Genomic DNA, 22,619 nt, shown 5'->3' on the forward strand with positions numbered 1-22,619 from the left:
CGCATTATGAGAAGGACTGTGAGGATGGGAAACAGCTTCTTCCCCTCCACTGAACCCCCTGACACCACCCAGGTCTCATCACTTATAAAGTGTTGTTAATGCACCTTATGATTAATGTCAATCTTTTAGAATATATTTAATTATTTGTTAATTTATTTGTGGTAACATTGCAGTATGTGTTGTGTACCTTGGCCCAGAGGAACGATGTTTCATCTGGTGATATAAATTTATACATTTGAAATGACAATAAAACTGAACATGAACGTTCATCTGGACTTACTTCTGGATGTACTTGTAGATGAAGAATCCAACCAATAGCATGAGAACGCCATTGCTCGTGAGTAACACTGTGATCCAAACAGTAGAGACCCCACCTGTAACATCAACTAACAGGACAGCTTCAGAATAGTCCACTGTACAAGTCAAACCCTTTCTCATTTATGGACAGACTACCGCACAGGATCCTAAACAGCCGCAGAAAGTTGCAAACTCAGCTCCATCATGGGCACTAGTCATCTTCAAAAGTTGAAGACTCAAAAAGGCATCGTTATAGACCCCACCACTCAGAATATGCCTTCTTCTCATTGATACCATCAAGGAGGAAGTGCATCCTGAAGACACACACTCGTGTGAGGAACAACTTCATCCTCACTGCCACTGCCTCACGATTCTTTTCACTTTTTGCACTACTTATATAATTTAATTTAATTTCTATAACATAGAGCTTTCAAAAGTATTCATTTTATTGTTTTACAACACTGTATCACTGTGGATTTAATTTGACTTTTTTAATACCAATTAACAGAAAATTCTCTTATGTGTCAAAGTGAAAACTGATCTTTGCAAAGTGATCTAAGTTAATTGCAAATTCAAAACACAAGATATTGGTTGCATAAGTATTCACCCATCTTTAACATAGCACACCAAATCATCTCTGGTGGAGCCAATTGGTTTTAGAAGTCACATAATTAGTTAAGTTTTCGAATGGAAGATGGACACTACCGTGGCTGAGCAGTGAAGCCAGAGTGAAAGCAAAAGAGAGGGCATAGAAAGAAGCCAAAGCTAGTGGGAAGATAGAGGATTGGGAAGCTTTCAAAAACTTGCAGAAGGAAACGGATGTAACCCTCAGGTTTGGCCGGCGGCATCAGTCTCGGGAAGACTGTCTCTGGCCCTGCCAAATGTGTGAAATCTGAGGGGTACAACCTCTTGCTTGTGTGGATGCTGTGTGATCTGTTCCCCTGTTACAAGTCAGTACCATGAAATAACAGAGAGTACAATTAAACAATTTAACTCTTTAATTCTTAATCTGACTAAAGGGTTAGTAAAGAGAAACAAAAAGAACAGGGCCCGTTTTAACGAAACAGTCTGACGTGCACGCTGGAGCTCACGGCTTCCCTTCCGTCGGTCGTCCATCGATTCCCCCGGGTCTCATCAACTCCCAGCCCCACTCCGTCCACTCCATCCTGCTGTCTACGACCTCTCCTTTGCGGCATCTTCCCTCTTCATCTCTTGCCAAACAAAAGGCCCAGATCACCTCGTTCTCAGGCACACAAGAAAGAAAACACACCCTTCATTGGATGGCGCACATTCCAAAGCCTCTATTTTCTCTAGCCAGAATGCCAACACTACTGCTACAGAGAAACCATTACATTAGCAGTGAAACCATTCCCAGGGCTTTACACACTCCCCCCGCCAAATTTAGTCATGTCCTCATGACATTGAGATAATTTGCCAACACTTCCTGCAAAGCACAAAGTCCAACCCAGGTGTAAGAGGCAGTCACAGAACTCCCCACAGTGGGGGCCACACTCTGTCCCCCGGTGCTACATAGGCCAGTCTATCCGATGGTCTCCTGATTCTTTCAGACCTCCGTACCCCCTCATATACGTCTTCATGTTCTGACTGGGGATACTTCTGGTCTACCTGGTGAGGCCTCCCCCAGTCTAGCCCTCGGGCCCCTCTGTCCCTGGGCTGAGCCTCGCTTCATCCCTTTCAGTGTCCTGCTGCAACACAGGCTGTCCACAGATAATACCCCCCACTCCCCCCCCCCCCCAATTCCACCTGACAGTGTGGGAACAATTGGGAATCTCTTCCTCAATCAGCGGGAGTTAGCAAAAGGCAACATAATTCACACCCCAAGTCCCTCATCCTCCGAATCAGTATTCCACTCAGGGCGGGGGCCGGTCCAATCTCTCCTGCATTTGGTCCTGTAGTTGCTCCGCGTTGCCTCAGAGTCCTCTTACTAGGTGCAGGCTCCAGGTCGGGCTTGGGGTCAACCTGAACATCTTGTCCCAGAGGCAGAAGGTGGTTTCGATCGAGATTCTTGACGGGTCCATTTCCATCCTCTGGTTTCACCCAGAAAACTGGTACATTTGGCATCTGACTCTCCACTACATAGGGCGTAGCTGCCCAGCGATCAGCCAACTTATGCTTCCCAGGTAGTCCCAAATTGCTAGGAAGACTCAGTCTCCCGGCATGAGTTGGGAGAACCTAACCCTTTGATCATACCTCCTTTTATTTCCTTAATTCTGCTTGGCAGCCACGACCTCAGCCAATTCATAAGCCTTTCTCAGCTCCCTTCTCAGATCAGACATGCTTCAGATACGTCTTCAGTGGTAGGTCATCCTCATCTGTCCCAAAACCAAGGTCGATGGGCAACCTCGCCTCATGCCCAAATATCAGATAATATGGTGAGTACCCGTTAGCCTCATTTCGGGTACAGTTGTAGCAGTGGACCAGATGTCCAATACGTTGACTCCACCAAGGCTTCTTGCTGATCTCCACGGTTTCAAGGATATCCTGCATGGTCCAATTAAACCTCTCGGACTGGGGATCCCCTGTGGGTGATAAGGAGTAGTCCTCGACTTCTTGACTCGGTGCATGGATGAGCCTGCTCTCGAAATCCTGTCCCCGATCACTATGTATCCGCCTGGGAGGCCATAATAAATGAAATACTTCCCTCATAGATGGAGCACCAATCGTGAGTTGGATAGCAATAAGAGAGGAGGCAGTGCACAGGTCCAGGAGCAAAGATTAAAAGGGGAAAGCTTTGTGAGAACTTGGCTGTAACCGGCACGCCAATCATGAATTGGAGAGCAGTGAAGATTCAGGCATAAAAGGAAGACATGGTTATTGATGGAGTGGTCTGAGACACAGTGGTAGGGCTTTGGCTCATTCGGGCTTCAACAAGATTAGTGGGTAGGTGGACAACATATTTTCCTTGCGTTTTCTTTTTCTGGAGGAATGGACAGCAGGTGTTCAGGGTTACTTTGCTTTGGGTGTCAGATGTGGGAATCCCGGGAGCCTTCCAGTCTCCCAGATGGCCATATCTGCACCAGGTGCACTGAGATGCGGCTCCCGAGAAACCATGTTAGGGATCTGGAGCTGCAGCTTGTTAGGGAAAGTGAGCAGGAGATAGAGTTAGTCACCGTGAGGCTGCAGGAGTTAGACAATTGGGTGACGGTCCGAGAAGGGAAGAGCTCAAATAGTAGAGAGCTTCCCTGTGGCCACCCCTTCAGTAATCGTTAACTCATTTTAGATGCTGTTGGGGGTGGGGAGTGACCTGACAGAGGATGACCATGACGATCAGGTCTCTGGCACTGAGTCTGGTTTTGTGGTGCAGAAGAGAGAAGAAGATGAGGAATGCGGTAGTCATAGGGGATTTCATAGTGAAGGGAACAGACAGGAGGTTCTGTCAGCCTGATAGAGATACCCGCATGGTGTGTTGCCTCCCAAATGCTGGGGTATGGGATGTCTCTGATCGGGTGCAGAGTATTGTGAAGGGAGAGGGTGAACAGCCATAAGTCTTGGTACACGTTGGTACCAATGACATCGGTAGAAAAAGGGAGGAGGTCCAGAAGACAGAATTCAGGGTGTTGGGTAGGAAGCTGAAAAGCAGGACTTCCTGGGTAGTAATCTCAGGATTGCTGCCTGTGCCAAGTGTTAACGAGAGCAAGAATAGCATGATCGGGCATATTAAGGCATGGCTGAGAGACTGGTGTAGGGGGCAGAGCTTCGGGTTCCTGGATCATTGGGGCATCTTCTGGGGCAAGTATGACCTGTACAAAAAGGACAGGTTACACCTGAACCCTAAGGGGTCCAATATCCTAGCAGGAAGGCTTGCTGCAACTGTTAGGGAGGGTTTAAACTAATTTGGCAGGGGATGAGAACCAGAGTGATAGGAAAGAGAAAAGAGAAATAAATCAAAGATAGCGTGCAACAGAGATAAGAGGAAGGACAGACAGCAGATGAGGCATAATCACAGACAGTGGGATGATATACAACAGAAAGCAACAAATAATGGACTGTAAGTGCTATATTTGAAAGCACACAGCATAAGAAATTAAATGGACGATCTTGATAATTCAGCTACAGATTGGCAAGTATGATGTTGTGGCCATCTCTGAAACCTAAAGGACGGCTGCCATTGGGAGCTGAACGTCCAAGGATATATGGTGTATCAGAAAGATAGGTTAGTAGGCAGAGGGGGTAGTGTGGCCCTGTGTGTAATATTAAATTATTAGAAAGGGATGACATCGGATCAGAAGGTGTAGAGTCTCTATGGGCTGCATTAAGAAATGGCAAGAGTAAAAGGACCCTAATGGCAGTTGTATACAGGCCTCCAAACAGCAGCTGGGATGTGGAATACAAATTACAGCAGGAGATAGAAAAGTGTATCAGAAGGGCAATGTCATAATAATCGTTAGGGATTTTGACATGGAAATAGATTGGGAAAACCAGGCCAGTACCGGACCTCAAGAGAGAGAATTTGGAGAATGACTAAGGGATAGCTTTTTACAACAGATTGTTGTTGAGCCCACTAGGGAATCGGCTGTGCTGAATTGGGTGTTGTGCAATGATCTGGAGGTGATAAGAGAGCTTAAAGTTAAGGAATCCTTAGGGAACAGTGATCACAATATGATTGAGTTCACTTTGAACTTTGAGGAGAAACTGAACTCCAATGTGTCAGTATTTCAGTGGAATAAAGGAATTTACAATGGCATGACACAGGAACTTACTTAGATAGTTTAGGGGTATGGGCAAAGAAGTGGCAAATGAAATACAATGTTGGAAAGTGTACGGTCATGCACTTTGGTGAAAGAAATAAACTGGCAGACTATTATTTGGATGGGAAGAGAATTCAAAATGCTGAGATGCAAAGGGACTTGGGAGTCCTTATGTGGGATACTCTAAAGGTTAACCTCCAGGTTGAGTCAGTGGTGAAGAAGGCAAATGCAATGTTGGCATTCATTTCCAGAAGTATAGAACATAAGAGCAAGAGATGTGATGTTGAGGCTTAATAAGGCACTCGTGAGACCACACTTGGAATACTGGGTGCAGTTTTGGGCTCCTTGTTTTAGAAAGGATATACTGACATTAGAGAGGGTTCAGAGAAAATTTACGAGAATAATTCCAGGAATGAAAGGGTTACTGTATGAGGAAAGTCTGGCAGCTCTTGGGCTGTATTCCCCGGAATTCAGAAGAATGAGGGTGAATCTCATAGAAATATTTCAAATGTTAAAAATGCCTGAACAGATTAGTTATGCCAAAGTTGTTTACCCTGGTAGGGGAGTCCCGGACAAGACCGCACGATGTCAGAATTGAAGGATGTCTATTTAGAACAGAGATATGGAGAAATTAGTTTAGTCAGAGGGTGGTAAATCTGTGGAATTTGTTGCCATGAGAGGTTGTGGAGGCCAAGTCATTGGGTGTTTTTAAGACAGAGATAGATATATTCTTGATTAGTCAGGGTATCAGGAGAAGGCAGGGGTATGGGGATGACTAGAAGAATTGGATCAGCACATGATTGAATGGCACAACAGACTCAATGGGCCAAATGGCCTACTTCTCCTCCTATATCTTATGATCTTATGGTCTTCTGGTTAAATGGAGATTTGTTTTTTGGAGACCTGTGTACAATCAAGGTGTTTCAATTGACTGTAGTAAAAATACTTCGGTATCTGAAAGGTCCAACTGCTAGTGAGTCAGGGTCCTGGCAAGAACTACGCCATGAAGAGAAAAGAATACTGCAAGCAACTCGGTGAAAAGGTTATTGAAAAGTACAAGTTAGGAGATGGATACGAGAAAATTTCCAAGTCACTGGCTATCCCTTGGAGAACAGTAAAGTCAATCGTCACGAAATGGAAAGAATATGGCACAGCTGTAAATGTGCGTGGAGCAGGCTGTCCTCAGAAAGTGAGAGACCATGCAAGAAGTCTAGTGAGGGAGGTCACCAAGAGACCTACAACCCCTCTGGAGGAGTTACAAGTTTCAGTGGCTGTGGTAGGAGAAGCTGCACACACAACTGCTGCCCGGGTACTTCACCAGTTGCAGCTTTATGGGAGAGTGGCAAACAGAAGCTACTATTGAGAAAAACTCACATGTGGGAGACTCTGAAGTCAGGTAGAAGATGGTTCTATGGTCTGATGAAACCAAAATTGAACATTTTGGCCATCTGAATCAACGCTATGTTTAGCGTGAGCCAAGCACCACACATCAGCAAAACGCACCAACCCTACCATTTAACATGGTGGTGACTGCATCGTACTGTGGGGATGCTTCACTGCAGCAGACCCTGGAAGGCTTGTGAAGCTAGAGGGTGAAATTAATGTAGCAAAATACCGGGAAATCCTGTTGAAAACTCTGATGCAGTCTGTTAGAGAACTGGGACTTGGGAGGAAACTTGTTTTCCAGCAAGACAATGACCCTAAGTCTAAACCCTAAGCTACACAGGAATGGCTTAAAAACAATGAAGTTTGAAGTGGCCAAGTCAGAGTATAGACCTCAATCCAATTGAGAACTTATGTTTCAACTTGAAAAAAATTGTTCAATCACAATCCCCATGAAATTTGACAGACCTAGAGCTGTTTTGTAAAGAAGAATTACAAAATTCTGTCGAGCTGCAGCTCCTGAGGGACTGTGTTAGGGAACCGGAGATGCAGCTCAATGAACTTCACCTAGTCAGGGAGAGCGAGGAGATGATAGAGAGGAGTTATAGGCAGGTGGTCACAAGAGGGCCAAGGGAAACAAACAAATGGGTCAGGAGGGAAGGGGAAGAGTCAGGTACTAGAGAGTACCCTTGTGGCTGTACCCCTTGACAATAAGTACTCCTGTTTGAGTACTGTTGGGGTGGACAGCCTACCTGGGGGAAGCAGCAGTAGCCAAACCTCTGGCACAGAGTCTGGTCCTGTGGCTCAGAAGGGTAGGAAGGGAAGAGGAAGGTAGTAGTAACAGGGGACTCAATAGTTGGGGGGTCAGACAGGTGATTCTGTGGACGCAGAAAAGAAAGTCAGGTGGTAGTTTGCCTCCCAGGAGCAAGGGTCTGGGATGTTTCGGATCATGTCCAAGATATCCTGCTGTGGGAGGGAGAACAGCCAGAGGTCAAGGTACATATTGGTACCAATGACATAGGTAGGAAAAATGAAGAGGTCCTGAAAAAAGACTACAGGGAGTTAGGAAGAAAATTGAGAAACAGGACCACAAAGGTAGTAATCTCAGGATTACAACAGTGAGAATAGGAACAGGATAAGGTGAAGGATAAATGTGTGGTAAGGGATTGAAGCAGGGGCAGGGATTCAGATTTCTGGATCATTGGGACTTCTTTTGGGGCAGGTGTGACCTGTAAAAAAGGACGGGTTGCACTTGAATCTCAGGGGGACCAATATCCTGGCAGGAAGGTTAGCTACAGCTATTGGGGAGAATGTAAACTAGAATTGTTGAGGGGTGGGAACCGAACTGAAGAGACTGGGGAAAAGGAGGTTAGCTCACAAATAGAGAAAGCTTATAGACAATGCGAGAGGGAGGATAGGCGGGTGTTAGAGAAGGGATGTGCTCAGACCAAAGGCTTGAGATGTGTCTATTTTAATGCAAGGAATGTTGTGAACAAGGCAGATGAACTTAGAGCATGGATCAGTACTTGGAGATATGATGTGGTGGCCATTACAGAGACTTGGATGGCTCAGGGACAGGATTGGTTACTTCAAGTGCCTGGTTTTAGATGTTTCCGAAAGGACAGGGAGGGAGGCAAAAGAGGTGGGGAGTGGCACTGTTGATCAGAGATAGTGTCACAGCTGCAGAAAAGGTGGACGCCATGGAGGGATTGTCTACAGAGTCTCTGTGGGTGGAGGTTAGGAACAGGAAGGGGTCAATAACTTTACTGGGTGTTTTTTATAGGCCAGCTAATAGTGACAGGGATATTGAGGAGCAGATAGGGAAACAGATCCCGGAGAGGTGTAATAATAACAGAGTTGTTGTGATAGGAGATTTTAATTTTCCAAATAACGATTGGCATCTCTTTAGAGTAAAGGGTTTAGATGGGGTGGAGTTTGTTAGGTGTGTTCAGTAAGGTTTCTTGACACAGTATGTAGAGAAGACTAAAAGAGGAGAGGCTGTACTTGATTTTGTATTGGGAAATGAACCTGGTCAAGTGTCAGATCTCTCAGTGGGAGAGCATTTTAGAGATAGTGATCATAATTCTATCTCATTTACAATGGCATTGGAGAGATGAGAACAGACAAGTTTGGAAAGTGTTTAATTGGAGTAGGCGGAATTATGAGGCTACCACGCAGGAAAATGGAGGCTTAAAGTAGAAACAGATGATGTCAGGGAAAAGTACAGAAGAAATGTAGCAAATATTCAGGGGCTATTTGTGTAGAGCTCTGTATAGGTACATTCCAATGAGATAGGGAAGTTATGGTAGGGTACAGGAACCGTGGTGTACAAAGGCTGTAATAAATCTAGTCAAGAAGAAAAGAAAAGCTTACAAAAGGTTCAGAGAGCTAGGTAATGTTAGAGATCTAGAAGATTATAAAGCTACTAGGAAGGAGATTAAGAAGGAAATTAGGAGAGCCAGAAGGGCCCATGAAAAGACCTTGGTGGGTGGGATTAAGGAAAACCCCAAGGCATTCTACAAATATGTGACAAGCAAGAGGATAAGACGTAAAAGAATAGGACCTATTAAGTGTGACAGTGAGTAAGTGTGTATGGAACCAGAGGAAATAGCAGAGGTACTTAATGAATACTTTACTTCAGTATTCACTATGGAAAAGGATCTTGGTGATGGTAGTGATGAATTGCAGCAGACTGAAAAGCTTGAGCATGTAGATATTAAGAAAGAGGATGTGCTGGAGCTTTTGGAAAGTATCAAGTTGGATAAGTCTCTGGGACTGGATAAGATGTACCCCAGGCTACTGTGGGAGGGAAGGGAGAAGATTGCTGAGCCTCTGGCGATGATCTTTGCATCATCAATGGGGACAGGAGAGGTTCCTGAGGATTAGAGGGTTGCGGATGTTGTTCCTTTATTCAAGAAAGGGAGTAAGAGATAGCCTAGGAAATTATAGACCAGTGAGTTTTACCTCAGTTGTTGGTAAGTCGATGGAGAAGATCCTGAGAGGCAGGATTTATGAACATTTGGAGAGATATAATATGATTAGGAATAGTCAGCATGGCTTTGTAAAGGGCAGGTCATGCCTTACGAGCCTGATAGAATTTTTTGAGGATGTGACTAAACTCATTAATGAAGGAAGAGCAGTAGATGTAGTGCATATGGATTTCAGCAAGGCATTTGATAAGGCTTATTGAGAAAGTAAGGAGGCATGGGATCCAATGGGACATTGCTTTGTAGATGGGTCATATTCTACATGGAGGTTGGTCACCAGTGGAGTACCTCAGGGAACTGTTCTGGGACCCCTACTCTTCGTGATCTTTATAAATGACCTGGATGAGGAAGTGGATGGATGGGTTAGTAAGTTTGCAAATGACACAAAGGTTGGAGGTGTTGTGGATAGTGTGGAGGGCTGTCAGAGTTTACAGCGGGACATTGATAGAATGCAAAACTGGGCTGAGAAGTGGCAGATGGAGTTCAACCCAGATAAGTGTGAAGTGGTTCATTTTGGTAGGTCAAATATGATGGCAGAATATAGTATTAATGGTAAGACTCTTGGCAGTGTGGAGGATCAGAAGGATCTTGGAGTCTGAGTCCATAGGATGCTCAAAGCAGCTGCGCAGGTTGACTCTGTGGTTAAGAAGGCAAATGGTGTATGGGCCTTCATCAGGTACCGAGAGGTAATGTTGCAGCTATATAGGACCCTGGTCAGAACCCACTTGGAGTACTGTGCTCAGTTCTGGTCGCCTCACTACAGGAAGTATGTGGAAGCAATAGGAAGGGTGCAGAGGAGATTCATTTACAACGATGTTGTCTGGATTGGGGAGCATTCCTTATGAGAATAGGTTGAGTGAACTCGGCCTTTTCTCCTTGGAGCGAAGAAGGATGAGTGGTGACTGGATAGAGGTGTACAAGGTGATGAGAGGCGTTAATCTTGTGGATAGTCAGAGGACTTTTCCCAGGGCTGGAATGGTTGCCACAAGAGGGCACAGGTTTAAGGTGCTGGGGAGTAGTTACAGAGGAGATGACAGGGGTAAGTTTTTTACTCAGAAAGTGGTGAATGTGTGGAATGGGCTGCTGGCAATGGTGGTGGAGGTGGATATGATAGGGTCTTAAAAAGGACTTTTAGATAGGTACATGGAGCTTAGTAAAATAGAGGGCTATAGGTAACCCTAGTAATTCCTAAGTTAGGGACGTGCTCAGCACAACTTTGTGGGCCAAAGGGCCTGTATTGTGCTGTAGGTTTTCTATGTTTCTATGTTAAGAGTAGGAAAAAATAGCAGTGTGCAGATGTTGAAAGCTGAAAGAGACCTAACCACACAGGCTCAAAGCTGTAATTGCTGCCAAAATTGCATCTACTAAATACTAATGAGAAAGGGGTAAATACTTATGCAATCAATTATTTTGTGTTTAATATTTGTAATTAATTTAGATGACTTTGCAGAGATTTCACTTTGACATAAAAGTCTTTTTCTGTTGATCAGTTTCAAAAAAAACTCAAAATTAAATCTACTGTGATTCAATGTCGCAAAACAATAAAACATGAAAACTTCCAAGGTGGCATGAATACTTTTTATCGGCACTGTATAATATTTCTTATTGTAATTTATCGATATTGTATTGTATATTGCCATGTAGTCCTGCCACAAAACAACACATTTCACGGCAGGAGCTGGTGATACTGGACCTGATTCTGATTCTGATGTAATATCCAGGACATTCGGCTTTCCATCGCCAGCATTTTGTGGGAGAGAGAGATCCAAGTGTTCCTTCCCAATTTTACTTGGGCTTTGTCCTCAGCACATTGAGGGAAATGGCTAAATCCTTAGATCAAGGCAGTGGGGTCCTGAAGGAGAGTGGAGGGTGCGATTCCCATCTCACCCAGCACATTTCACCATCCCAATGTGTTCCTCAGCTTGTGATGTATGGTTGTCATCTGGTCCTAGGGGCATCAGGGCAGCCACTCTGTACACAGCAAGATCCCCCAACCAGCAATGCGACAGAGACCATTATTGCCACAGGGACACTGGGATGAACTCCCTCTGACCATGTGATCTTCCCCATCCAGCTGGGAGCACGGCAGACTTTGCTCAGATGGAGATCCAGTGGAGGACAGAGGGAATTGCTGAGGTTAAGGCTGCACTCTGTTGAATGGAGAATATTTCTCAGAGATAACCTCACCTTTCATCCACAGGGACACCGCGAACATGACCTCTCCATGCTGGTTTCGGACAGTACAGAAGGCGGTCACATCCTCCTCTCCCTCGCCCACACCCAAGGTCAGCGAGCCAGTCACCAGTTGCCCGTCTGCCACCTGCCACGTCTGGAAATGACCGTACGTCTGGTTCCCGCTGAGGTTGGCGAGGGGGAGGTGCCAGGTGAGCTCTCCGGGTGGGTTTGATCTGGCCGCACACACACATGTGATGACATCGGGGGTCCGAGTGCATCCTGAGTCCCGAGAAATCTCAGGCTTATCTGGGAAGAAACAGGCAGGAGATGTTGGTAGCACTGATATATTGTAATGGTCCAGTGTTATTCTGAAGCATCAGCTGTCCTCTGTTAGACCCCCCTTTCCATTCTCTGTAAACTGAGTCTGCCTCCATTTTGATGCATTGGATCCCCGTCCTCCGCATTCAGAGATGCTCTTCTGCATATCACTGCTGTAACGTGTGATTGTTTGAGTTACTGTCGCCTTCCTGTCACATTGAACCAGTCTGGTATTCTCCTCTGACCTTTCCCATTAACAAAGTGTTTTTGCCCACAGAACTGCCACTCAATTATATTATTTTTTTGTTTGCTTTTCTCAACGTTCTCCGTAAACACGAAAGACTATTGTATGTGAAAACTCCACGAGATCAGCAATTTCTGAAATCATCAGGCTCTTGAACATAAGGGGATAGCCACTCTTATTTAAGGATTTTGTATACTGCTATTTCATGCTCATTATTTATTAAGATATATTTATATCTGCATTTGTACTGATGGTTTTCAGTTAAACAGTTCCTGATGTTTACAGTTTCCAGTTACTGTTCTACAGATTTCCTAAGGCTGCCTGCAGAGAAAGAATCTCAGGGTTGTATGTGGTGATGTGTATGTACTCTGATAATAAATCTTACTTTGAACTTTGTACTCAAACCACCCTGTCTGGCACCAATGATCGCTCCATGGTTAAAGTCAGTTAAATCATATTTCTTCCCCATTCCAGTATTTGCTCTGAACAACAACAAAATCGCTTAACCATGTCTGCATGCTTTTATGCATTGAGTTGCTGCCACATGATTCGCTGATAAGATATTTGCATAAACGAGCAGGTGTGCAGGTATTTAATAGTGTGGCCACTGAGTGTGTATTGTGTATCGAAGGATATGTAGTCCACTGACTTTACATTTGTACTTAGAGATGTAGCAATGCATCCACTTACACTCCACACTGAGGGTGATGGCCCTCTCCGCTGTCCCGTGTTCATTCTCCGCCACACACTGATAGACTCCAGCCTGCTGGGGTGTCACCTGAGGAAACTCCAGCCACAGTTCATTACTGGAACTTGTTGTGTTCAGTGTGACACCGAGATGTCTCCACCTCAAGTTCGATGCTGGGAAACTCCGGACGGAGCAGAGGATCGATGTAGGAATCCCTTCCTTCATATTCACCCAGGAATTGTTCAGGCTGTTGGTAGAAGTGATTGAGAAATTCTGTGGGGCATCTAAAGACAAACAGATGGTTAACAGTGCAACAGTTTCAAAACAATAAAAGATCATAGATCAGTTTTAAAAGTGAGCTGGGCCTGTCGGAATGTCTGCGGAGCAAGAGATCACGGAGTGAGTGGAGGCAGGTCTCTGTGGGTTTGTGCGTATGAGGAGTGTTTGATGGCTCTGGGCCGATACTCACTGGAGTTTACAAGAATGAGGGGAATCTCACTGAAACTTAGTGAATATTGAAAGCCTATACCGGGAGGACGTGGAGATAATGTTTCCTGTAGTGTGCAGGTCGAGGACCAGAAGGAACAACTTCAGAATAGAGGAGCATGAGGAGTGTTTGATGGCTCTGGGCCCATACTCTGGAGTTTACAAGAATGAGGGGCAATCTCACTGAAACTTACCAAACATCAGAAGCCTATACTGGGAGGAAGTGGAGATAATGTTTACTCTAGCGTTGTAGGTCGAGGACCAGAGGGAACAGCCTCTGAATAGAGGGATGTCCATGTAGAATGCAGATGAGGAGGCATTTTTTTTTGGCCAGAGGGTGGTGAATCTGTGGAATTCATTGCCACAGATGGCTGTGGAGGGTGTCATTGGATATATTTAAAATGGAGGTTGATAGGTTCTTGCTTAGGGCGTCAAATATTACAGGGGTGAACAGAAACTGGGGTTGGGGGGCTAACAAGTCAGCCATGATGGAATTTGCGTAGCAGAGTCGATGGGTCAAGTGGTCCGATGAGTCCACGGTCAAATTCCTCGTCAGACGCTCAGGGCCAAGGACAGCCCTGCACGGTTTATGGAGGAAATGTTATCTAGTTTGAAGGGTAGTGAAGGACAGTGTGGAATCTGAGAGACAATACCGAGGGAGCGATGTGGGCAAAGATACAATGGTGAGCATCATCAGTGGATTGCTGTCACACTGAGGGGGCGCCGCACTGTCGGAGGGGCGATACTGAGGAAGTATCAGACTGTGGGAGGGGCGATACTGAGGACGTATCAGACTGTGGGAGGGGCGATACTGAGGACGAATCACACTGTGGCAGTTGTGATACTGAGGGAGGGGCACTCTGTGTGAGCTCTCTCTCTCCGACAGTTAAAAGTAACGGCAAAATTCTAAAAGAACTGGTTTAGAGACCTCCAGAAGGTTTTGGGAGTGTGGGGTGTCATATAGACAGTGAACTAGAGCGGGTTCTTTCCTGCAAGGACCCGGTTTTTGAAGTTTTCGGTCCGTGTTTCTCGGGCGCTGAGCAGTGGCTGCAGCTGACTGATTGCCAAAGTTCGAGTCTTTAACTTTGTCGGGAGCGGGAACGGATTAAATCCGTTTTGAAACGGCGGAAACCCCTCCCGTTTAGATTGCCGAGCCCAGGGCGATTGGGAAGACTTCGGAGCGGCCGGAGGAAGAGCGGACTGACCTGGGAGACACCTTCGTTTTTGCAGCAGCACGGATGGCGCTGAGGTTTTTCAACCAGACGGACATCCAGCCTGTCCACGGATAACTCCCATCTCCCTCCCCTCTCTCAACTGTTTCTTTTTGAGAGATTATTTGCTGGGGTCTCGCTGTGTTTAGTCTCAGCGGCGCTGTCGAATTTCGGACTGAGTGGTGACCGTCACGGCAGACTGCAGCTCCGAGATGTCGGCATGGCGCGGAGGATGCGGACTCTGGAGTTACATCTCGCGAAGTGGGTCACCCTTTCAAATTAATAGCCCTGAAAAATGCTGTACAATGCACTGTACCGACTTCAGTCAGTAGGAATGATGCTTTAAAAGTCATGGCTAAGGCTGTTGGGGGTCGTGAATGCGTTGTTGCATCTGAGAAATCGAACTAGAAGACCGTTTTCTATCTGCGGTCTGTGTTTCTGGTCCTGAGTTAAAGGCGGGGAGGGTTTCCATAACGGTGGAGCCAGTGTTGGTTCCCGTGCAGACGGTAAGACTTTCTGATGTCGACCGCCGTATCTCTGAATCGGCCCTTCTCCCCTCCAGCTCGCTGTGTGAAGTGCGGTCAAATATAACTCAATGAGGGACGGCACCTCCGCGGGGATTTAACCACCTTTTCTCCTTTCCGCGCCGTCTGCTTATGCAGCTGGAGCGGGGTGGGGATGTCGAGGGATGCTTTCAGGTACAATTTCAGGGGTAATGTTACCCGATTCCATGGCTACCAGCCGCCCGCGATGCAAATAGTTTGAACATATTCGTAACCTCCAGACTGTTAACTCCATCACGAAGACAGAAGCCGACCCCGCTGCTCCCCTCTTTCTGTTCCTCCTGTCACCCCCGCCCCCTAACCTTTTCCCCTTGCCCTGGTGATGGACGTCGGTGTTGGGCGCGGCACGGGTGAAAATGAGGTAGGAAGGCAAGGAAAAACACCCCGAGGCTTCTTCCCCTGCGAAGGGGCGGACGGTTCCTGTTAATCCCGACCTGGAGGGGGCCCAAGGCCTCTGAGTTCGTTACGGTCGGGAAAGGGGAGGTGGTGCCGGAGGCTGCGGACACATCCGAAATGGATGTCAGCGTGACTCTGCACATCTGTGGTCTAAAGGCGACCAGGGGTCACACGTGGGGATGGATTTACCCTCCGGATAAGCCCGGATGCTCAGAGTGTGTCTCCCCAGAGCTGGAGGATACTCCTACCGTATAGGAGCCCGCAGCCACGGCGGCATCTGCTGAGCGTGTGGCCTCCGGGCTGGTGAGTGGCGCCACAGCACTGGGTGCTGGCGGGGAACAAGCTCTGCCCCATGGTCGGGAGGAGAAGGGTGATGCTTTGCTAAAGCTGCAGTATCTGGAGGACGATGCTGACGGCCGCTACTGAGATTATTTCAGATGTCCCGGTAGGTTCAGAGCCCAGCGCCCTCAGCATCGGTCATTCCTGCGGCCCAGTCCGCGGCGGGAGCCCCGCACAGCGAGGAGGTTTATGGCAGGTCGGAGATGCTCGTTTGAAAGGAGAATTAGCGGGTATTCTGTGTCATTCCGGCGTCCCAATCAGCGCCAGGAGCAGCGCAGAGAGGTGTAAATAAAAGTAGAGAAGGGACAAGCGGAGCGGCCATTGTTGAGAGTGGGCCAGTGGTGAGAGTGCGAGTGACAGGCTTTGGCTCAAAGGAGGCTTCGGCTCGGAAGACGCTATGGCTCTGGGTAAGTTCGGGTAAGTTTCCGTTAAGTTTCTCCTTTTTCTTATTGTGTCAGGGGTACTTAATGTAGATTAAATGGCGGCTGTGCAGTCTTAGTGCTGGATGTTAAAGTCAGAGTTTCCCAGGGAACTACATCTGCATGAGGTCCACCCAGCTGCAGCTCCATGAAGACCATGTTGGGGATCTGAAGGAGCAGCTGGGGATGACCTTTGGCCTGGACGGAAGAGTGAGGAGATCATCAATTAGAGTTACAGGGAGCGGGTCACCCTGATGTTGCAGGAGGAGGGGGTATTTAGGTGGCTGTCAGGAGATGTAGACATGTCAAATGTCAGTTCATGCAGAGCATCCCTGTGGCCATTCCTCTCAATAATAAGTAAACCGTTTTGGATACGGTTGTGGGGGATGACCTTCCACAGGAATGGCATGGCGACCAGGTTCACTGGCACTGAACATAGGTCCAAGGTGCAGAAGGGGAAGAGGGAGTAGAGGGGAGTGTAGTGACTGGGGAATCAATAGTCTGGGGAACAGACAGGAGATTCTGTGGATGTGAACAGGACACCTGGATGGTTTGTTGCCTCCCAGGTGCCAGGGTCAGGGACATCTCGGTTCACATCCACAGCATTTTGGAGGAGGGACAGCAGCCAGATGTCTTGGTACATCTTGGTACCAATGACATAGGAAGGAAAAGCAAAGAGTTCCTGAAGAGAGGATTTAGAGAGTGAGGCAAAAAGCTGAGAAGCTGGCCATCCAGGGTATTAATTTCCGGAATGGACCTGTGCCACGTGCTGGTGAGGGTAAAAACAGGATGATTTGGCAGCTAGATGCACGGTTGAGAAGTTGATGCAGGGGGCAGGGCTTCAGGTTCTTGGATCATTGGTCTGGGGGAGATACGACCTGTATGAAAGGAACCCGAGGAGGACTAATATTCTTGCAGGCAGGTTTGTTATAAGTGTTGGGGAGGGTTTAAACTGATTTGGCAGAGGGATGGGAACCAGAGGGAAGGGAGCCAGGATAGGACGGATGGCAAAAACACAAAGATATCATGCAGTCAGACTGTCAAGAAGGACAGGCAGATGAGAGGACAAAACTGCAGCCAGTAGGGTGAGTATCAGTGAATTAGGGATGCTGAATCAAAAACAAGTAACAAATACAGTACTCAAAGTGTGATATCTCAATGCATGGAGTATAAAAAAAATAAGTTGGATGATCTTTTTGCACTTTTACAGATTGTCAGGTATGATGGTGTGGCCATCAGTGAATTGTGGCTGATGGATGATTGTAGTTGGGAGCTGAGTGTCCAAGGTTACATATTGTATTGGTGGGATAGGAAGGTAGGCGGAGGGGATGGTGTGACTCTGCTGGTAAAGTACAGCATCAAATGATTAGAAAGATGTGACATTGGATCAGAAGATGGAGAATCCTTGTGGGTTGAGTAAAGAATCTGCAAGGGTAAAAGGACCCTGATGGCAGTTGCATTCAGGGCTCCAAACAGAAGCTGGGATGTGAACTACAGATTACAATGGGAAATAGAAATGGTGTGTCACAAGGGAAATGTTATGATAGACATGGGAGATTTTACAAGCGGGTACATTGGGAAAATGAAGTTCATAATAGATTCCAAGATAGTGAATGTGAATGCTTACAATATGGCTTTTTTAAAGCAGTTTGACATTGTCTGACAGTCTGACAGAGCAGTATTTCACTAAAGGAAATTACAGTGATATGAGAGAGGAGTTGGCTGAAGTAAATTGGAAGGAGATGCTGGCACACCTGACAGCAGAGCAGCAATGGCTTGAGTTTCTGGGAAAATGAGGAAGGTGCAGGATCGGTGTATTCCAAAATCAAAGAATACTCAAATGGGAAAATAGTGCAATCACGGCTGAGAAGGGAAGTCAAAGCTAATTTAAAAGCTAAAGAGAGGGCATACAACAAAACAAAAATTAGCAGGAAGATATAGGTTTGTGAAGCTTATAAAAATGTTACAGAGAGCAACTAAAATAATCATTATGAGGGAAAATATGAAATATGAGAGCAAGCTAGCAAACAATATCAAGGGGATAGAAAAAGCATTTTCAATATATAAAAAGGAAAGTGGAGATGAGAGTCGATATAAGACCATTAGAAAATGAGGCAGGAGAAATAATAATGGGACAAGGAGATGGCAGATGAACTAAATGAGTACTTTGCATCAAGTCTTCACTGTGGAAGACACAAGCAGTGTGGCAGGTGTTGACGGGTGTGAGGGAAGGGAAGTGAATACAGTTACTGTTACAAGGGAGAAGGTGCTCAAAAAGCTGAAGTTACACAAGTCACCCGGACCGGATGATCTGCACCCTCGGGTTTTGAAATATGTAGCAGTAGAGATTGTGGAGGCATTAGTTATGATCTTTCAAGAATCATTGGACTTTGGCATAAAGATGAAGGAGGAGAATTACGCCATTCAGCCCATCGAGTCTGTTCCACCATTCCATCATGGCTGATCCCAGGTCCCACTCACCTCCATACACCTGCCTTCTCACTATATCCTTTGATGCCTGCTCCATCAGGAAACAATCGACTTCCACCTTAAATATATGCACAGACCTAGGCTCCACCGCAGCCTGTGGGAGATCATTCCCTGATTTACTACTCCCTGGCTAAAAAGCATTCCTGCTACCTCTCTTCTAAAGAGTCCTCCCTCAATTTTGAGGCTCTGTTCTCTAGTTCTGGATGCCCCCACCACAGGAATCATCCTCAACTATGATCATCCACCCTCTCCGGTCATTTCAACATTTGGCCTAACTAGTGTCTTATAAAGGCTTAGCATTATCTCCTTGCTTTCTTATTTTATTCCCCTAGAAATAAATGCCAACATTGCATTTGACTTCTTTACCACAGACTCAACCTGTAAATTAACCTTCTTGGAGTCTTGCACGAGGAGGGCTAAGTCCTCTTCAACTCTGATATTTGAACCTCTCCATTTAGATGATAGTCCACACTGTTGTACCTTTTACCAAAATGCATTATCATACATTTCCCATCACTGTATTCAATTTGCCACATTTTTGCCCATTCTTCCAAAAGTCCTGCTGCAATATCTTTGCTTCCTCACCAATACCTATCTGCACCTATCTTTGTATCATCCACAAATCCATCAATTCCATGATCTGAATCATGGACGAACAACATGCAAAGCAGCTGTCACAATACTGACCCTGGAACACCACTAGTCACCGGCAGCCAAGCAGAAAAGGCCCCTTTTATTCCCACTCACTGCCCCCTGCCTGACAGCCATTCTGCTCTCTGTGCCAGTATCTTTCCTATAATGCCATTTATCTTGTTAAGCAACCACATGTGTGGCACCTTATCAAATATCTCCTGAAAATCCAAGTAAATTACATCCACTGCCTCTCATTTGACCACTCTGCTTATCTCTTCCTCGAAGAACTCAGATTTGTCAGGCAAGATCTATCCGATATCTATCTATCCTTTATCTGTCCTACATGTCATCTCCTCAAAGAACTCAGATTTGTCAGGCAAGATCTATCCTATATCTCTCTATCCTTTATCTGTCCTACATGTCATCTCCTCAAAGAACTCAGATTTGTCAGGCAAGATCTATCCTATATCTCTCTATCCTTTATCTGTCCTACATGTCATCTCCTCGAAGAACTCAGATTTGTCAGGCAAGATCTATCCTATATCTATCTATCCTTTATCTGTCCTACATGTCATCTCCTCGAAGAATTCCAACAGGTCCGTCAGGCAAGATTCCCCTTTACAGAAACCACGCTGACTTTGACTTACTATATCATTAGGCTCCAAGGACCTTGAAGCCTCATTCCTAATAATGGACTCCAACACTTTCACAAACGCTGTTAGGCTAACCGTCCTATAATATTCTTTCTTTTCCCTTCCTCCCATAAAGAGTAGAGTGACATTTCCAATCTTCCAGTCCTCCAGGACCAGGCCAGAATCAAGGGATGCTTCCAGAGGACTGGAAAATCGCAAACAAGGGAGGCAGCAGAAAGGAAATTTTAGAGCAGTTAGCCTGGACTCAGTGGTTGGGAAGATGTTGGAGTCAATTGTTAAAGGACGAGGTTATGGAGTACTGGGGACACAGGACAAGATAGGATAAAGTCAGCATGGCTTCTTTAAGGGAAATCCTTGCCTTGCAAACCTGTTGGAATTCTTTGAGGAGATGACATGTAGGATAGATAAAGGGGAAGCAGTGGCTGTTATACATTTGGATTTTCAGAAGGAATTTGAAAAGTTGCCACACATGAGGCTGCTTATTAAGTTAAAGCCCATGATTAGAGCATTGGCTGATTAGTAGGAGGCAGCGAGTGGGAATAACAGATCTGGTTGACTGGCAGTGACTCATAGGGTCAGTGTTGGGACCACTTATCTTTATGCTGTATAGGTGATTTAGATGATGGCTTTGTTTCCAAGGTTGCAGGGATATTGAATAGTTTGATAATGAATATTGTTGGAGGGGCAGGTAGTGTTGAGGAAACAGGAAGGCTACAGAAGGATGGGCAAGAAAGTGGAACATGAAATACAATGTTGCAAAGTGCATGGACATACACTTTGGTAGAAAAAACTAAACCTGCAGACTATTTTCTAAATGGGGAGATATTTAAAACATCTGAGATGTCCTTGTGCAGAACACCCTAAAGGTTAACTTGCAGGTTGATTGGGTAGTGAGGAAGGCAAATGCAATGCTAACATTCATTTCAAGGGGTCTAGAATATAAGAGCAGGGATGTGATGCTGAGGTTTTAAAAGGCACTGATGAGGCCTCACCTTGAGCATTGTGAACAGTTTTGGGCTCCTTATCTAAGAAAAGATGTGCTGGCATTGGAGTGGGTTCAGATGAGGTTCAGATGGATGATTCTGGGAATGAAAGGGTAATCATATGGGGAATGTTTGATGGCTCTGGGCCTGTGCTTGCTGGAATTTAGGATGAGGAAGGGGGGGGGGATCTCATTCAAATCTTTTGAATGTTGAAAGCCCAAGACAGAGTGGATGTGGAAAGGATGTTTCCCATGGCGGGGGAGTCCAGGGCAAGAGGACACAGCCTCAGGATAGAGAGGTGTCCATTTAAAACAACGAGGCAAAGACATTTCTGTAGCCAAAGGTTGGTGAGTTTCAGGAATTTGTTACCACAGGCCACTGTGGAAGCCAGGTCATTGGGTTTATTTAAAGCAGAAATTGATAGATTCTTGATTGGCCATGGCATCAAAGGTTATGGGGAAGAGGCCGGGGAGTGGGGCTAAAGAGGGGAAAAATGGATCAGCCATGACTGAATAGTGGGGCAGATTCGATGGACCAAATGGCCTAATTCTGCTCCTATGTCTTGTGGTCTTCTTCACGGATATTAAGGGCAAAATTTGTCAGTAAATATATAATTTAATTATCCTCATACTGAAATTTACAGACTATTTCTGTGTACTCTGTGGAGTATTGCTGTACCTGTATGATAACTGTTCTCCATACTTACACTGCACAGTTAGTGTGAGGGTCTGCTCCGATGAAACAGATGGGTATCTGACTCTGCAGGTGAGACTTTGTCCGTGGTGTTTGAGCGCTGGGGTCATGGTCAGGACAGAAGTATATGTCAGAGTGTTGTGCCACTGAGTTACACTGCTTGAGACTGATGGTGGTACATCTGTGGGGGTGACCCAGGTTAAGGTGGGTGAAGTTCCATTACACGTGGTGTTGAAGACGCATTTTATGTTCACAGACTTTCCTTCAACAAGTTCTGCAGCGAATATCGTGGGTTTATCTGTGAAATCTAACACAGAAATGGATCCTTTTAGTTCAATATCACAAGATGCATCAGTTCAGATAGAAATCCCAGCCCCACAATAGGAAAGGTGTTTACAGGATGATCCCTGAACAATGAGGGTAGAGTGTGAGGGAAAGTTGAACAGTGTGGGGTTCATTACTGTTCTGAAAGCTGTTGAGAGGGGAAATGGGAAACAGAGTCCTCCACTGAGAGCCACAATATCACACAGTCACTGATACATCCAGTGGGGTACGTCCTTCCCCAAACAGTGAGACATGGGCCAAGTGGACTTGGTCATGGGGGAGATGAGTTCAAAAAGTTCAAATTAAATTTATTAGCAAAGTACATATACAGGTTGTTACCACATACTGTACTACCTTGAGATTCACTTTCTTGCAGGCATTTACAGGAAAAAAGAAATCAAACAAAATTTACAAAAATCTACACAAGGAGACAAAGACTGACAACAAAAAGACAAATTGTAAATTCAAAAATAACAGTGCTGTCAATGTGAGTTGTGAAGACCCCTTGAAAGTGAGCCTGTAGGGCACAGAATCAACTCAGAGTCGGGGACTGGTGTTTGAAGGGAAATAACTGTTCCTGAACTGGGTGATGTGGGACACAAGGCTTCTGTACCTCCTGCCCGATGTT

General features: G+C 45.8%; 1 protein-coding gene across 1 annotated transcript in view; it reads right to left on the bottom strand.

Annotated features, from left to right (window-relative positions):
• Positions 1-276: 276 nt before the first annotated feature.
• LOC132385398 (myelin-associated glycoprotein-like) overlaps positions 277-22,619 on the bottom strand; it is a 39,452-nt gene continuing 17,109 nt past the window's right edge. The window contains exons 4-7 of the mRNA XM_059957440.1: positions 21,681-21,974; positions 12,804-13,085; positions 11,564-11,857; positions 277-386 (exon numbers count right to left, since the gene is read on the bottom strand). Coding sequence (XP_059813423.1) covers positions 277-386; positions 11,564-11,857; positions 12,804-13,085; positions 21,681-21,974 — 980 coding nt within the window. The remainder of the gene's footprint in view (positions 387-11,563; positions 11,858-12,803; positions 13,086-21,680; positions 21,975-22,619) is intronic.

This window comes from Hypanus sabinus, assembly GCF_030144855.1.
Source record: "Hypanus sabinus isolate sHypSab1 chromosome 1 unlocalized genomic scaffold, sHypSab1.hap1 SUPER_1_unloc_3, whole genome shotgun sequence".
Taxonomy (NCBI): Eukaryota; Metazoa; Chordata; class Chondrichthyes; order Myliobatiformes; family Dasyatidae; genus Hypanus; species Hypanus sabinus.